General features: G+C 45.4%; 1 protein-coding gene across 1 annotated transcript; it reads left to right on the forward strand.

Moving 5' to 3' along the window:
- LOC149271648 (C-1-tetrahydrofolate synthase, cytoplasmic-like) lies at positions 1-15,285 on the forward strand. The gene is made up of 27 exons (XM_089507238.1): positions 1-38; positions 1,235-1,319; positions 1,402-1,461; positions 1,674-1,727; positions 1,954-2,090; positions 2,488-2,588; positions 2,709-2,845; positions 2,970-3,081; positions 6,223-6,350; positions 6,478-6,575; positions 7,038-7,211; positions 7,409-7,545; positions 7,853-7,899; positions 8,913-9,020; positions 9,110-9,184; positions 9,575-9,677; positions 10,376-10,452; positions 10,959-11,099; positions 11,391-11,459; positions 12,136-12,247; positions 12,327-12,466; positions 12,738-12,779; positions 13,679-13,779; positions 14,191-14,368; positions 14,456-14,563; positions 14,833-14,985; positions 15,196-15,285. Exons 1-27 carry the CDS (start codon positions 1-3, stop codon positions 15,283-15,285), a joined length of 2,805 nt encoding a protein of 934 aa, XP_089363364.1.
- Positions 15,286-18,543: the final 3,258 nt, after the last annotated feature.

Here is an 18,543-nt window from a genome sequence, read left to right on the forward strand (position 1 = left end):
ATGTCTGCAGAGATCCTCAGCGGAAAAACAGTCTCCGGGTGAGTGCCCCCTGCTGCCAGGAAATGCTCCTACCCCTCAGGGGGTATTTTCAGCTCATGCATGCCTGCGCAGAAGGGCAAAGGGTAGGGGGCAAGGGGCAGGGGCTGTAACATGCCACAGCTGCTGTCAGAGTCACCCCATCTGATTGGGGGCTAAAAATGTGTGTTTTGGGAGTGTAGCTGTAGCAGGAGTTATTTTACAAGGAACCCCCTTTAAATCCTGCAGAACTGGGGTGTAAGGGGTTAAGCTGCTGTTGCAATATAATAATAATGACAGCCAGGGCCCTGTACTGAGGGTGAACAACCCTTGGATTGAAGGCTTTTCATACCCCCACTCTCATTATCCTCAGCTCAGCTGTCTTGGAGTAAGTTTTGTTTTGCAGAACTCTTGCCCCTTAGGGGTATTATTGTGGGCAGCCATGTGGCTTCATTGGTCTCGTCTTAGATCCAGGAGCCGTACGTCTATCCCATGCATGTTTAATACCCTCACTGTATTACCCTCTACCACTTCTGCCGGGAAGCCGTTTAACTTTTTTACGCTTTTAAATCCCCGGTTTAAATCCCCTCTCATGGTGCCGGTGCTGCCCCCTGCAGGCCGCGGACTGCCGCATAAACCGTCGCTTTGCTCCGTCAGCTGATCGTCGGCCTCCCGGTTAGTCTCATTCGTTACGCATTAAACTTTTTTTTCCCTTGATCAGCAGCATGTTGTATCTTTTGATACATTTATCAAGTTATCTAAAGTGTATCATGAGTCCCGAAATCTTTCTGCCACCGTAGCGAGGAGCGTCGGGGTCGTTACAGGGTTAAAGAAATACGTTTTTAATGTACTGCCACCCAGGGTCGGGCAAATGGCTGGCGATCTACCGCTCCAGAGGCGGATCGGCGCTGTAGTGTGCAGCCTGTCACATCCAGCCGTCGGCCGCACTTATGTCATTAGGCGCCCACTGGCCTTAAAGCGCCGGAGCCGCCTCTTTATCCCCAGTCCCCGGAATGCGGAACGCGTCGGGCAGCAAGGTCGCTGGGGTCGCGGAGTAACCATCCAGACTCCTAAATGTTCTCTAGACGTATCATGGTGATGGTAATAGGAGATCAGAGCAATTTCTATCATGTCGTTGGAGGATTGTGGGAATTGTAGTCCACTGGCAGCCCCCTGAACAGCATTTATTCTTTACCCCGTGCGTCATTCCGTCTTACAGACTAGTCAGAGACCGACTGAAGGATGAAGTTGGCGCCATGAAGGAAAAGTACTCCAGCTTTAGCCCCGGACTGGCCATCCTGCAGGTGTGGTAAAGCGTTTAGTGCTGAATTGGGGGGGGTCACCCAGTCTGTGGGATTTGTACTAAAATACATCTTTTTCTCTTAGGTGGGGGACAGGGACGATTCCAACCTGTACATCAGCGTGAAGCTGAAAGCCGCTGCCGAGGTAATTTCCAGTGATACGAAGTATCTCATTTCCTTTAAAACGTTTAAACTCATTGGGGGAGAACATTTTTTTTTTTTTTTGAGTCTGATATAAATGTATCTCTGTGTTGACGAAGTGCGTCCTTTAGAGATCGGGTTATAATATGTTTTATTTACTTTATTTATCGTCTTAAATATTTTTCTTAAATAAAATTATTTAAATTCCGCCCTTAGATCGGGATCCACGCCAGCCACATCAAGCTGCCAAAGGCTGCCACGGAAACCGAGGTAAGGAGACCTGTGCGAATATTTCAATTCGTGTATCTCGGTTGTCGTGGGATTCATTTGTAGCCCATACAACCCCCTTACTCCGTGTTCTAAATATCTCTCCAAAGTAAGGGTTAAATGATCGCACACAATCCATTTTAGTTAATTAATTTCTCGTTGGCGTTAATTTTCCTCCTGCTCCAAACTCTATTTTTATACGGAATGTTCTTTCATTTTTACTCCTCAGATTCTGAACAAAATAAAGTCGATCAATGAGGATCCAGCGTTCCACGGATTGATTGTTCAGTTGCCCCTAGATTCCGACCACGCCATCAACACGGAAAAAGTCACCAACGCCGTGTCGCCCAGCAAAGACGTGGATGGGTGAGATATGTGTGTTCAGGTTTTGTGACATCTCGTGGGTTTAGGTGAAGCAAGGTTCAGTAAGTGAGAACCTGTGAGAGAGAGAGAGCAAGCGCCTCTGTCATCATGGAGCCCCAGGGATGCAACAAGCCCCCAGGTTTTTGTATACCTTGGCACCCCTGCACTGGGGTGGTTTCTGCGGGGGCGCATCTCCCCTAAACATTCGCTGGGCTGGTAAGAGCCGGGGCCCTGAAGACTTCCCTGGGTCCACTATTTGGGGTGAATCCTAGAAGAAAACCGTCCCTTCCTTAGCTTCGGTCAGGTAGAAAAGGAAGGGTCTGCATGTCCCGACCCATAAATGTTGCAAGTTTCTTTTCTTTCTCCGCTGTGACATCACCATTCGTATTCTCCGTTACAGGTTGACCAGTATAAATGCCGGGAAGCTGGCCAGGGGAGATCTGGACGATTGTTTTATTCCTTGTACCCCAAAGGGATGCTTGAACCTTATCAGACAAACAGGTGAAATGATCAAATCATTGTCATCGCAAATGCCGCCCCTTTGTTCTAATTCTTGGGTTTTTTTGGGGGAGGATTTTCTAGAATCACTACCTTTTAATATTTTGACCGTTCTGTCTCCAGGGGTGCAGATCGCAGGTAAAAAAGCTGTGGTTATCGGGCGGAGTAAGATAGTCGGGGCTCCGATGCACGACCTCCTCCTGTGGAGCCACGCGACGGTGACCACGTGCCACTCCAAGACCGCCACTCTGACAGATGAGGTACGGGCTTCTAATGGGACCTCGCTTTTTATTGCCTGGGGGGGGGAGGCAATTAATTCAGTCATCGCGTGTTGGAAGATGGTAAATGCGCAGGTGTTAATAATTCCCAAAATAACCTCAACAGGTGAGCAAAGCAGACATTCTGGTGGTTGGAGCGGGTAAACCAGAGATGGTGAAAGGGGATTGGATAAAGCCGGGAGCCATCGTGATCGATTGTGGCATTAATTATGTCCCAGGTAAGAAGTTACATTAATACAAATAATATCTACGTGAATACAATGTGTCCAACATTGTAAATACTCTGCAGGGCTATGGAAATGCATAAAACTTTACAGATCCGTCCAAATTACCCTCAAACTCAAACCCAGGAAGGAGAATGTGTCATAAGGGAATATTTTCTCTGAAGTTGATTTAGTTCCAATAAAGTTTATCTGCAGATCTAGAGGTTGCCGATGTAGCGAGAGATGCGATATTTTCATTACATTACAGAATCAGACACAACACTGAGCTGACGCTTTATGGCAATGCTAATGGAGTCCTGCCTATGCAAATTAAGTCCTTTCCCTGTGTAGGGTTAAAAAAACAAACAAAAAAAACACAATACAACTGTTACAAAGTGTTGTATGTTCTACTAACCTTTTGTTTAAACAGAAAATGTAATAATATAAATAATATAAAAAAAAAAAATAGAGAATAAGGGAGTTCCATTTTAATTCAGGGTTGAGAGTTATTAAATCCATGCCTCCTCCCGAAGTTGATGAGTGAAGGATTTCATATTCCTTATCATCCCGAGTTAATGTGTTCCAGCTTTTAGTAACAAAAAGTAAATCTAAATTACCGTTCAAAGGTTTTTTTTTGGTTTTTTATTGAGGAAAGGACACTTTTGTCCATTAAAATAACATGGAATGGATCAGAAATCCAGTGCAGACGGGGTTAATGTTGTAAATGACTATTGGAGCTGGAATCTCTTCATAGGAGTACAGAGGCCCTTTATCACTCCTGTGTTCCATTGGCCCTTTATCACTCCCATCACTCCTGTGTTCCAATGGCCCTTTATCACTCCCATCACTCCTGTGTTCCAATGGCCCTTTATCACTCCCATCACTCCTGTGTTCCAATGGCCCTTTATCACTCCCATCACTCCTGTGTTCCAGTGGCCTTTTTATCACTCCCATCACTCCTGTGTTCCAATGGCCTTTTTATCACTCCCATCACTCCTGGGTTCCAATGGCCCTTTATCACTCCCATCACTCCTGGGTTCCAATGGCCCTTTATCACTCCCATCACTCCTGGGTTCCAGTGGCCCTTTATCACTCCCATCACTCCTGTGTCCCAGTGGCCCTTTATCACTCCTGTGTCCCAGTGGCCCTTTGTCACTCCCATCACTCCTGTGTTCCAATGGCCCTTTATCACTCCCATCACTCCTGTGTTCCAATGGCCCTTTATCACTCCCATCACTCCTGTGTTCCAGTGGCCTTTTTATCACTCCTGTGTTCCAATGGCCTTTTTATCACTCCCATCACTCCTGGGTTCCAATGGCCCTTTATCACTCCCATCACTCCTGGGTTCCAATGGCCCTTTATCACTCCCATCACTCCTGGGTTCCAGTGGCCCTTTATCACTCCCATCACTCCTGTGTCCCAGTGGCCCTTTATCACTCCTGTGTCCCAGTGGCCCTTTATCACTCCCATCACTCCTGTGTTCCAATGGCCCTTTATCACTCCCATCACTCCTGGGTTCCAATGGCCCTTTATCACTCCCATCACTCCTGGGTTCCAATGGCCCTTTATCACTCCCATCACTCCTGGGTTCCAATGGCCCTTTATCACTCCCATCACTCCTGGGTTCCAATGGCACGTTGTGTTCGCTGATCCAAGTTTAAAAAGCTAATTGATGGTTAGAAAACCCTTTTGTAATTATGCTACGGCCAGGAATTCCCTTGTTTTCAATGAAAACGGCTGACTGAACCCAAACTTATGTAGTCTTTGGAGACGTTAAGGGCAGTGACTGATTATAAACGCAGCGCTGTTCCAAAGGGCACCAGGTCTGCCGGTATCGTCCTTGACCGTTCTTGTTTTCTGGCGCGTTTAGGGCAGCCGTCTGTCGCTCGTATTACCGAGGCAAAGTCCTGCTCGTCTGTTCACCCCTCGCTGCCTGACGTGTTTTGCACAAGAAACTTATTATAATGTTACGCTGCGGGAAAAGTATGACTCGATGAAATGAGAGGGTTAATTTGTAACCAGTCGGGGCGATGTGAAGAATACGGAGAATGGTTGCTTTTCCAAGGCTGGGGTGTTATTCCAAACAATGATCAGGAAACTATTTTAAAAACATGTTTTCTTTTGTGCGCAAAGCATAATAAAATAACTTTATAACACGCAGCGATCGGCAAATATAACACGTTTAAATAGAGCAGAATCTCCCCCCCCCCTCTTCATCCACCCCATGTTCGTATTTTTTACCGTAAATTAGGAGTATGTGAGTGGCTATAATATAATTATCTTTTTGTTTCCGTATAGCGCCAACAAATTCCACAGTGCTGTACAATTAAGTTACAGCTCAAAATATATAAAAGAAAGACTGGGGGGCTTCCAGAACTCGCTGTTTATTTGAAAAAATAAAACGGCTCGTTTACGAAAAGAAAACGAAAAAAGGCTTTTCCTGCATCGCTGATTTAAAGGATTTTTGTGACGGATCTCATTTTAAAAATCAAGTGTGGTAATCGGGGCTTCCCGAGGACAGCATGATAACCGCGTGACACTCCGATAGAAATGTTCTAATTTAATCTTTCCTAACTTAATTTTCTGCCAGTCATCTGCGGAACGGCTTGCACTCAACCCCGCGGATAAAGCAGTACGACTGTATTTCGACTGGTTAGAACGTTGTGCGTGTACACAGGGGATTCAGAACAGACCCCCCGCCGATAGCGTTCGCCAGAATCCCCCCATTCTTTTCCAAGGGGGACCCTCATGAAAGCTTAAAGGGGCCGCGCTACTGTTATGTATTAAAGTGCATAGGATGGCTGGAGTGTCCCTTTAACAAGAATTTCAGAACGTTGTGCTGGAATGTGGCGCTTGCAAGGAAACACCACTAGGTGGCGCTGTGTATAGACGAACACCCAGCCCGTTCTAAACTGGTTCCTTCTGACTAGAATTCAGTAACTAATAGGTTAATAAGCACGTGGCCGATGTATCCGTATAAAGCATTCACAAAATACCCATTTAATAGAATTATCACAAGGGCACGAGGCTCAAATTTAAATTGTTAGCCTCCCATTTATTTAAATTTAGACATTTAGGTGAATTTTTTTTTTATATATTTTTTTTTTTTTGAAGTTTATCAATAATTTGAAGCCTGCAAACCAATTTCCTTTTCAGACCCCACTAAACCATCCGGGAAAAGCATTGTCGGGGATGTCGCGTACAAAGAAGCTAAAGAGAGAGCGTCCCACATCACCCCGGTGCCAGGTGGAGTGGGGCCGATGACAGTCGCCATGCTCATGGAGGTGCGTATTAACCAGTTAGTGTCCTAAGAATACTGACACCCCCCGCCGCCTTGCCTATTAAAACCTCATGAGTTGCTAATTGCGTTTTTTTTGTTTTGTCTTCCCCATTTACGATTCTTTCCTTCAGAATACGGTGGAGAGCGCAAAACGCTACCTCGAGAAATATCGTCCCAACAAATGGAATATCGAGTATAACCCCCTCCAGCTCCGGACCCCGGTTCCCAGGTAAAGTGGGGGTATATTTGCCCGGGGTATGTACACTGTCGGCAAACCACCACCTAAAAAAAAACAAAAAAACGCATTTCTGTAAAATGCAGACCTTACAAATTATGTGTAAAACAAAAAAAAAGTGATAAAAAAAAAGTATACTCGTCGTCCAGCTCCTGCAAGATCACAAATGACTATTAAAAACATAATAATAAATGGCAGATTTTGGGGGTTATGTTTAGTGATAGCGTCTCTTGTTTCATGTTTTAGCCTTTTTTTTTTTTATCCTTTAAGGGTTAATACACACCTCTGTAGAATCTACAATAAAACAAATTGCCAAATCTTATTAAATTACAACTAAAGCTTAAATAAATTGAATATATAATAATATAAATTAAAATATATAATAAAATATTATTTGGTTATTGTCGCCCTCGTCAGGCGATCGGGTGATAATTTGGGGGGGGGGTTTTCTCGTAGCGACATCGAGATCTCCCGGTCCTGTATCCCGAAACCCATCGGAAAGATCGCGGAAGAGATCGGGTTGCTGTCCGACGAGGTGGAGCTGTACGGCCAGACGAAAGCCAAAGTCCTGCTGTCCACCATCAGACGTCTGCAGGGGCAACAGGACGGGAAATACGTCGTCGTGACCGGGTAATTTAACACGCGCTGATTGGCCGTTGCTGGCCACCTGTAGTTGGGCAGATAATTGGTTACATTTTGTTTCAATATATTTTTCTATTTTCTTTAAAATCCATATTTTTATCTCTCCGATTGGCTGTTGGGGCTCTGTGAATAAAGGCTATAACTGATGATGCGTTACTGATGTCATATTGCAATGAACCTTACAGAATTACCCCTACCCCGCTGGGCGAAGGTAAAAGCACCACCACCATCGGCCTGGTGCAGGCTCTGGGCGCTCATCTCAACCTCAACGTGTTTGCCTGCGTCCGGCAGCCGTCCCAGGGGCCGACGTTTGGAATCAAAGGTACGTTGTAGGCTTTCGTTCTGTGTCCTTCCAGACGTGGCTTTTATTTAGTGCTTTTGGTGCAACAATATTTATGCGTTTGGTTAAATTTGGTTAACTTAATGCACGGTCAGGGCCGAATTCAGAGGGGCGCAAACTAATTCCCCACCGGGCCGGCTTAGCGTCCCGTAATTTATAGAGGTTTCTTGGCAGGTCGCAGATGAGGATATAATATAATAATATATAATATATAAGTTAGACTGGATATTAAGTATTTAGCCCAAAACCATAAGATCTCACGGATGTTACGTTTTCTGTTTCTTAACAGGGGGCGCCGCGGGGGGCGGATACTCTCAGGTCATCCCCATGGAAGAGGTAACCGCTAAATCTTCTAATTTACAACCATTCAAAAGTTTTAGGTCACTCAGCGGTTTTCAAGGACATTTTCTGTAACCATCAATCCGACTTTTAAACTCGGATCAGCCAACACAACACAGGTGTGATGGGAGTGATAAAGGACCATTGGAACGCAGGAGTGATAAAGGGCCATTGGAACGCAGGAGTGATGGGAGTGATAAAGGGCCATTGGAACGCAGGAGTGATGGGAGTGATAAAAGGCCATTGGAACGCAGGAGTGATGGGAGTGATAAAGGGCCATTGGAACACGGGAGTGATGGGAGTGATAAAGGGCCATTGGAACGCGGGAGTGATAAAGGGCCATTGGAACGCAGGAGTGATGGGAGTGATAAAGGGCCATTGGAACGCAGGAGTGATGGGAGTGATAAAGGGCCATTGGAACACAGGCGTGATGGGAGTGATAAAGGGCCATTGGAACGCAGGAATGATGGGAGTGATAAAGGGCCATTGGAACGCAGGAGTGATGGGAGTGATAAAAGGCCATTGGAACGCAGGAGTGATGGGAGTGATAAAGGGCCAACACAACACAGGTGTGATGGGAGTGATAAAGGGCCATTGGAACGCAGGAGTGATGGGAGTGATAAAGGGCCATTGGAACGCAGGAGTGATGGGAGTGATAAAGGGCCATTGGAACGCAGGAGTGATGGGAGTGATAAAGGGCCATTGGAACGCGGGAGTGATAAAGGGCCATTGGAACGCAGGAGTGATGGGAGTGATAAAGGGACTCTGTACTCCTATGAAGAGATTCCATTAAAAATCAGCCCCTTCCAGCTACAATAGTCAATTACAGCATTAACCCCGTCTGCGCTGGATTTCGCATCCATTTCATGTTATTTTAATGGAGAAAATTTGCTTTTCTTTCAAAAACAAAAGATTTCTTAACTCTGTTCTTTTATCCGGCGGTTCTTAGTGTTTGTTTTATATACTTGGTAATATAAATTTAGTATATTTCTCTCGATTCTTTCCTTTAGTTTAATCTTCATCTTACGGGTGACATCCACGCCATCACGGCCGCCAACAACCTCGTAGCTGCTGCTATCGATGCTCGCATTTTCCACGAGCTGACGCAGTCCGACAAGGTATTAACATCCGCGCATGCAGTGTGGGTTATACATGCAATTGGGGGGGGCGCACCCCAGCGGCGGCTAATCATCTGTATCGCTTTCAGGCTCTTTATAACCGCCTGGTTCCATCGAGCAACGGAGTCCGGAAATTTTCATATATCCAGATAAGAAGACTAAAGGTGAGACACGAAACCGAGAGAGCTACGGGCCAATCCAGCAAGGGTTTTAAGCATGCGCAGGGTAGGGATACGGCTCCGGAATCTAAGACGAGACCAAGGACTGATTAAGGTTCGAGTCTTTACTGCGGGAGAAACGGGCGACTAGACGGGGGCCGGATGGGGCCGATCTGCCGGCAGGTTCTATGTTTAGACTGCACCATAAGGTCGGCTACTACCCTTGATACCAGCTACAAGGATTGAGCGCCCCTTGACATGAATACAATAGAATAGTGTTTCAGGATGTTTCCATGGTAACTATTAGATAAATATGCCCTCTTGTGTGGCGCGGTAACGCAGGGGCAGCCAGTTACCTTCCCAGATCTTACAATTCCCGTTACTTTGTTTCCGCAGAGACTGGGCATCGAGAAAACGGACCCCGCGACCTTGACCGAGGACGAAATCAACAAGTTCGTGAGACTGGATATCGATCCGGACACCATCACGTGGCAGAGGGGTACGAAGGGTTAATCCTATACACCGGGTCTTTAACCCCTTATATACTGCAAAACTGCACACCAGGGATGAACATTTTGAGTGCCGACGTCTCTCCGTCGTGGCGTTCGTCCCGTCAACCAATCAGGGATTACTTTACTGCGTATCGTCGCCAGCGCTTGGAGCAGAAGGGGGAATTGGCCCCGACTTGTGTTGTTTTTTGTTGTTTTTTTTAAGCATTTTTATTCGCCAAATAATTTCAGTTTATAAATAGGAGGCGCGCGGGGTCTGCGTCTCGGAGCCATATGCCGGGGAATAAACCCAATCTCGCCAAATTACCAAAGAAACCGCGCCTCGTCCCGACGACTCCTGCCGTCCGCCGGGGGTTTCGGATGATAAAGAACATACAAATGGCTGTCGCCGTTGGCAACAGACTGGCGTTCTGCCAGATCGGACGTTGTGCGTTTTTGTTATGCCGTCGTTACGTTATTTCCCGGCAGCGTTTGGCGGCGTTACCAGAAAACACAAAGGGTTAAACCAGAACAAAACAGGATTTTTCACGGAGTTAATAGGACAGATTTAATCATTTTTATAGATAAAGATTTTGTGCCTTTTTAAAAAAAAATTTTTTTTTGAGCTCAACAGTAAGATATAGTAATAAATAGTTTTATTTAGTTTTTTTATTATTTAAATGTTTTTATTATTTATTTTTTATTTTAGTGCTCGATACAAATGACCGCTTCTTAAGAAAGATCACGATTGGTCAGTCCCCGACGGAGAAGGGCTTCTCGCGCACGGTAATCACGGCTCTCTACCAAATATCTCTGTGGAATCTTTTCTATATTAATATTTCCAGTTTTGATTTATTTGCTTTATTTCCGTCGCTTGCTGTGTCTAAAATCCCCAATTTTTATTTTTTTTTAAATTGAAATACATTTTTTTATTTAAAATCTTTACATTGAATGCATCTTTTGGAATACTAATCACCATTCATTCAACTGATTTAGGTAGGTAATAGAAGTTTTGCCCAGTAGTTTCAGTTTACGGAAAGGTTGGCAGATAAGTGGAACAGCCTCCCAGCAGAAGTGGTAGAGGGTAATACAGTGAGGGTATTAAACATGCATGGGATAGACATACGGCTCCTGAATCTAAGACGAGACCAACGACTGATTAAGGTTTGAGTCGTTACAGCAGGAGAAACGGGCGACTAGACGGGGGCCGGATGGGGCCGATCTGCCGGCAGGTTCTGTGTCTAGATTTAATTTTCTATATTAATGTTTTTTTGTATCTGCCCCCCCCCCAGACGCAGTTTGACATCTCAGTAGCGAGTGAAATCATGGCGGTTCTGGCGCTCACCGATGGGCTGGAGGATATGCGGCAACGCTTGGGGAAAATGGTGGTAGCCTCCAGCAAGAAAGGAGAGCCAATCAGCACGGAGGATTTGGTAAATGCCCGCGGCATTGTCATGGTTATGGAATTACCGGAGATATAAATGCGTTCCGCGGGCCGGTCCCTCCTTCCTGCCGCAGTCTCTTTCTGGTTTGGAGAGAAGGAACGTAAGATGCCGGAGCGTCCCTTTCACGTTCGGAAGGAGCGCGTTCCGTTTCCTTGGAAACCCTTTTTCTTCTTTCTTTATAAATGTTACGTTCTGATGAGCAGCTTTGTATCTTTTTGATGACGAGGAGACTCCGGTGGCTTCTTTCTCGCAGCCTTCATGGTTGTTTTTGTCTCGCAGGGAGTGAGCGGCGCGTTGGCCGTCCTGATGAAGGATGCCGTCAAACCCAACCTGATGCAGACCCTGGAAGTGAGTGGAGTCTCCGATCTCTTTTTTTGGTTGGATTATTCATTTCTAATTGTACACAGGAGCCGACGGAATGATTCCAGACCGAGAACGATACAAAACGTGGTGGAAAAGATAGCCCCCTTGACCCCCCCCATTAGCTGATATATGCGCTGGCACTCATATTTACGCACACATCATATGCACACATTCATGCTCACGCACGCTCACATTTATGCTCACGCACGCTCACATTCATGCACACGCGCGCTCACATTCATGCACACGCGCGCTCACATTCATGCACACGCGCGCTCACATTCATGCACACGCACGCTCACATTCATGCACACGCACGCTCACATTCATGCACGCTCACGCGCACACTCATGCTCACTCTAACATACATACATACATACTCCCCCCCCCCCCCCACACCTCACTCGCAGTTGTCTTTCTTGCTGCCTACACCCTGTGAGGGAGCAGCCTTGCTTTTACAGCTAGGTTACGTGACCTCGCTGCGTTCCTGCTTCCCCAGGCCGGTCCAAAATCATTTGCAAAGCACTGGTCCTCCCGGTACAATGAAAATGTTTCTGCTGAACCTCTTTGCTCGGAAAGTGTAATGTAAGGGTTATTTATGTGTTATACGTTTGGCTCTAAATACTCCAAAACTCCTAAAAATGTTTGTTTTTGCTTCCAGGGGACTCCTGTGTTCGTACACGCCGGGCCTTTTGCCAACATCGCTCATGGCAACTCGTCGATCTTGGCCGATAAGATCGCTCTGAAGCTGGTTGGCCCAGAAGGATTTGTCGGTGAGTCTCCTCGTCCTCCGATAAGCCCTTCGCGTTGATTCATTTTGATTATTAACCAGATTTGCTTTTTCCTCCCCAGTGACCGAGGCGGGCTTCGGGGCTGACATCGGAATGGAGAAGTTTTTTGACATCAAGTGCAGGTACTCCGGTCTCCGTCCTCATGTCGTTGTCCTGGTGGCTACAGTAAGAGCTCTGAAGATGCATGGCGGAGGTCCAACCGTGAGTGTCTCCTATCCTTTCACTGCCACACACAGAGTCTGCTGGGAGACTGTTCTACGTATCCACTACCCTCTCAATAAAGTCAAACTTCTTTGCGTTACAGCTGCTTATGTATCTGTAATCGCGCCCTTTCTGTAAATTATTTGGCTTTCCGAGGCCGTGGTGTCTAGATCTAAAAAGCTTCAGACTTCTCCCTGCTGCCTCATCGACAGACTGTCTCGTTTTTCTCGTTGGCCACTTTTACAAGGTTTTACAGTTATTTCCCCCCCAGGTAACCGCCGGCGTGCCCTTACCAAGAGAATACACCGAAGAGGTACGTGTGTCACAACGTTCTTATGTCTCGTTTAATAAAGACAGGAGAGACTGGGATCCCCGATTGCCTCCCCCTGCTGGCTGATCGCGCACATTGCAATCAGCAATACAAGCCTGTGGAGCCCTGCTTGCTGATCACAGTGCGATCGGTGCAGGGGAGATCGGAGGGAAGAGTGGGGGGGAAAAAAAATAGTGTTTTTTATTATTATTGAAACAAAAATAAAATTCTTAAAAAAAAATACATTAAGCGCTGTGATAGCATTGTGACATCACTGGCATGCATAAGATCTACGAGATCCTAAAGGGATCCCTATCCATACTGCACTGATAACCGTAAAAATTATAAATAAAATAAAAAGCCCATACATGAAAAAAAATAATTATAAACCCTCCCCCCAAAAATAAAAATCTTAATTTATATATATATATATTTTTTTTTTGTATGTTTCTATGGTTTCAAACGAAACCCCTCATTTTCCTGAAGAATGAATAAAAGATGTATAATTATCGCAGGTTGAAGCGGAATCTTAATTAAATCCACATATGGTAAAAATGGCAATTTTTTTTTTATATATATTCCTTGGTAAGGAAAGGGTTAACTATATAGCTATATGCTGGGAGTTTTTTATGGCAGAGGAGGAGGGGGGGTCTGGTCTTGTGAGCTTACAATCTCGCGTTTTGTATAAAGACCGCGCAGAAAAGACTGGCGTCGAAGAGCATTTATATTCTTTTTAATTCCGTCGCTTGTCGCGGAGACCGATGAGACCTGTTCTCGCACCTATAATACCGCCTTGTTTCACGCTCGCTTGTCTGAAACACCTTTTTTTTTTTTTAGCGCGGTGTTAATTTTCGGGTTAACGCGTTCCTTTTTTTTTTTTTTTTTTTTTATCCGTCTCACAGAATTTGGAGCTGCTGGAGAAAGGCTGCAGCAACCTCAACAAACAGATCCAGAACGCCACGACGTTTGGGGTTCCCGTGGTGGTGGCTGTTAATGCTTTCAAGTAAGAAGATCTTGGTCGAAACTGCACTTATTGGCTCAAAAAATGGCCCTCAGTCCTTGTAAAATTAAAAATGTACTCCTGATCATGCTTCGACATGCAGGTTCTTTCAGAGTCCCCGTCATCTGGTACCGGCTGTTAATACTTTCGAGTAGCAATGGATTTAGTGAACAAGTGGAACGTACGCTTTAATCAGGTCCCAGCGGTCCCCCATGTGTGAAAGCTCCCTTGGTTATTCTATAAATTGCTCCTACTCACACCCCAAAATGTAGGCACTTTAATGCTATGTTAAGAGTCTCCCGGGGCCAAGATCTCTGGGTTTCTGATCACATCTCCAGGTAACTAAGACCTGCCGGGATCTCTGTTGGAATTAACCCTTTCCATATGTTTAGTTTTGTGTTCTTTTGCCCGCAGAACAGACACCGAGGCCGAGCTCGAACTCGTCTGCCGCCTGGCAAGAGAGGCCGGAGCCTTCGACGCCGTGAAATGCTCTCACTGGGCGGAAGGTGGGAAGGGGGCCGTGGATCTGGCCCACGCGGTGCAGAGGGCGTCCCACGAACCGAGTGAATTTAAGTTCCTCTACGACGTGGAGGTAATTCTCGGGGCTGGGGGGGGGGGGGGTCGGGGGCGGATAATTCCGAGGCTCAGCGTCTCATTGGTGTTTTGTTTGTTTTCTTAGCTGCCAATCGCTGACAAGATCCGAATTATCGCCCAGAAAATCTACGGCGCCGACAACATTGAGCTACTCCCCGAAGCTCGGAAGAAGGTTGAAGTGTACACCCAGCAGGTGCGGTTTTAGAATTCGTCCAAGTTGATTATGTGGGATTTCGACAAAACAGGAGCAGCCTCCCAGCAGAGGTGGTAGAGGGTAATACAGTGAGGGTATTAAACATGCATAGGATAGACATACGGCTCCTGAATCTAAGACGAGACCAACGACTGATTAAGGTTTGAGTCTTTACAGCAGGAGAAACGGGCGACTAGACGGGGGCCGGATGGGGCCGACCTGCCGGGGGTTGCCTTGTCTCTCTAATGCTTGGGTTCCGTCTCCTGCAGGGCTTCGCAGATCTCCCCATCTGCATGGCCAAGACTCACCTCTCCTTATCTCACAACCCGGAGCTGAAAGGCGTCCCCAAAGGGTTTGTCCTCCCCATCAGAGATATTCGGGCGAGCGTCGGCGCCGGCTTTTTGTATCCTCTAGTAGGAACGGTAAGAGTTAATAGCGACATCGTTTGCCTTCTAGAGATATATATATTTTTTTTACAGCCCCGTTTCTTTGAGATTTTCCCCCTAAAAAGTATTCATTCTTCGTGAAATAATTTACTGATCCGGACGGAATGTAACGCGAGATTCCGGGATTCTGTTTTTCTCGTCCGCGTCGTGTAAAGCGTCTCCCTGTGTCCCCCCCCCCCCCCCCAGATGAGCACCATGCCCGGATTACCCACAAGGCCCTGCTTCTACGACATCGACTTGGACCCCATCACCGAACAAGTGAACGGATTGTTCTGAAGCCGCCTGCAGGTGATGTTTTTAACTCACAAAAGTTTCGATTATTACTTCGGCCCTTAAATCAAATCTTAAGATCTTCATAAATGTTCCGATCGCTCGATGACCCCCCCCCCCCGAGCCGAGCGACACTCGGGGGGGCTTATTCACTAAACTGTGAATCCATTCTCACAGCTTTGTATAAATAATTATGTTTGATAAACATTTAATGAACCCTATGAGCTAACAATCGTATTTTTTTTCTCTTTAGCCTTGCGGAATCTCGTGACGAAGCGAGACGATCCGTTCGCCGCCATCTTGACCGATATTCCGTGGCATCTTTTTATTTAGGGAATTAGGAGCCGGTTTTAAATGTATTTTTTTGTTTTACGAAAGTCTGATCTCAGATTAAAGAAACGTCTAATTTTACCAACAGGTTTTGGCTTTTATTGTTTCATAGCTGGGAATGGTTTTAAAGTTTCTGCCATCATGGTGCGGCTGGCTGAGAGTCGCTGCCGCAAGTGGGGGGGGGTCACGCTCATCCCTCCAACTGCTGCGCAGGAACAATAAGGCCCCCCTTTTTTTATGTTTCTGAGAGAGTGGTAGATAAGTGGAACAGCCTCCCAGCAGAGGTGCTGGGCCATAGAAGTGCGGCCATAGAAGACCACGCCCACTCGCTCATAAAGTGTCGCACTGAGTGGGCGGGGCCTCCAACACGATGCCAACTCAGCAATAAAACAATTGTCTGGCTCGGTGGGCGGGGTCCTTTAAGCCCCCCCGCTATGATAAAAAAAAATGGCAAAATTTAATTTTTATTTATTGGCCTGTCCTAATAAAGATTAAAAATCACTTTTGCGATATATAGATTTTTTTCCGATAATAAATTCTGGTTATAATATTGCAAATGCAGCCAACGAAAGCCACGCCCACTCGGTCAGAAAGTGTTGAGTGGGCGGGGCCTCCTAACACCATGGCAACTGCAGCAAAACAACTCAGTGGCCCTCTAAGGCCCCACCTCCATGATGTCATAAAGCAACAGAGTGAGAGTGTCAAACCGGTCACAGCTCGTCTGAGCAAGCGATAGCGAAGATGAGCGATGCCGAGGAAGACGTGATTCTGAGCGCCATGATGGTTTTTGGGTGCTTTGGGGTTTTCGTACTCTTTTGTATCAAATTGCTACAAGCGATGGAGCAAAAGCAGAAAGGTTCTCCAAGAGGACATCGCGGATCTGCGCTGGACCAACAGCTTCTGCGTTCCCTGGCCAACATGGACAACACAATGCTGCAAATGGAAATGGAGAACAAGCGGTCCATGTCTCGCCTTCTTGACAGAATCTTCACCCTGGAAGAAGAAGTAAAGCTGGAAGATGGAGGCCGCAGACAGAGGGATGGAAATGGGCCACCGAGACTTCCCAGAGAAGAGCGAGAGGCCACCTCTAGAAGTGCTTCGGTGTCACTGGGCCCTAAAAAAGAGACCAACCGCGCCGTGTCCGAGGAGGTCCAAAAGCTCATGGCGGTTATCAGAAACCTTTGTGCGCGGAACAAAGAGTTGATGAAGAGCCTGGAAGAAAAGAACCAACAGATCAACTTGATTGAAGAACTTGTGGCCTCCAACTATAACGAGATCCAAGCCCTGAAGGAGAGCGTCTTCACCATGGGGAGGTTTGCCTGCGGACAGCGTAAGAGCGCTGATGAAATCTGCATGGAACTGCCCAAACCGTTTGACTCGAATTAGCAGCTTCTCCTGCAACGGTTCTCCCCTCAAAACCGGAACGTGGAGAACACGACGACGGACATTCTAATGTCCTAATGAGTTCTGAGGAGCCGTCGGAGCCGTGAAAGACTGTCTAAACTTCTCGCGGTGATGGACCAACTGGTCGTCGAGAGCCAAAGCTTCAGGAACCCAGAGAAATGTCTGCCAGCCCTGATTTCCGTGCCTGGATGTCTTCGAGAGACGCTCCCTTCAAGTTCGTCAACCGTGATTTTCAACAATCTTCTAATTATTCTCTAATCAAAACCTGTCATTAATCCATCTGCCAATAAAATTTACTTAAAAAAACCAGCTTGGATTTCAGTATTTATTTCAAAAAGTCTTTATTCACCTAAAATACCGCGTATATATGGGAAAATATTATGGTTTCGGAATTAGGCGACTGTTCCCATTAATGTTAAATTCCAATAACGTATACACTACGATGCATATGGCGCCCGTGATGTCCCTGTAAATGTATTTGGTGTCCTCCGGGCAAACAGCAGATTTAAAAAATATAATTTAACATTTCTCATTAACTTCATATAACGGTCACATGGGGACGTTTAACTCTTTTGTGTGCTGATTTATTTTTAGGACAATTTCACCTTCTGGCACTTGAGGGTTTAGGTTACCCCAACTCACCTCCCACCCCATCTCTATAATTATTCACTGACATCATGAAAGTCTATGTGAAATTCTGCATTTTTTGTTCCAAATTCCGCTTTTTGTTTGAATATCCAATGGGTTTATGACATCACTTTCTCTTGTCTCGCTCTGATACATCGAGTCCCATTAACAAGGGATCGCTACAAAGTAACTCAATGAATAAGAGGTTATATATATTATCGTATATTATATGGGGGATTATCGTATATTATATTGGGGTTATTGTAGATTATATGGAGGATTATTGTATATTATATGGGGGTTATTGTATATTATATGGAGGATTATTGTATATTATATAGGGGTTATTGTATATTATATGGAGGATTATTGTATATTATATGGGGGTTATTGTATATTATATGGGGATTATCGTATATTATATGGGGGATTATCATATATTATATGGGGGGTTATTGTATATTATATGGGGGATTATCGTATATTATATGGAGGATTATTGTATATTATATGGGGGGTTATCATATATTATATGGGGGGTTATTGTATATTATATGGAGGGTTATTGTATATTATATGGGGGATTATCGTATATTATATGGAGGATTATTGTATATTATATGAAGGATTATTGTATATTATATGGGGGATTATCATATATTATATGGAGGATTATTGTATATTATATGGGGGATTATCATATATTATATGGGGGGTTATTGTATATTATATGGTGGTTATCATATATTATATGGGGGTTATTGTATATTATATGAAGGATTATTGTATATTATATAGGGGGATTATTGTATATTATATGAACATTCTCTCCATAACTCTACAATGTTATGACCCATATGTAGAGATGTCGGAGGCCTAACCCATCAGAGCCCACCTTGACTG

Source organism: Sceloporus occidentalis, unplaced genomic scaffold (genome assembly GCF_023333645.1).
Source record: "Sceloporus occidentalis isolate IW3139 unplaced genomic scaffold, rSceOcc1.0.p SCAF_476, whole genome shotgun sequence".
In the NCBI taxonomy this organism is placed as follows: domain Eukaryota; kingdom Metazoa; phylum Chordata; class Lepidosauria; order Squamata; family Phrynosomatidae; genus Sceloporus; species Sceloporus occidentalis.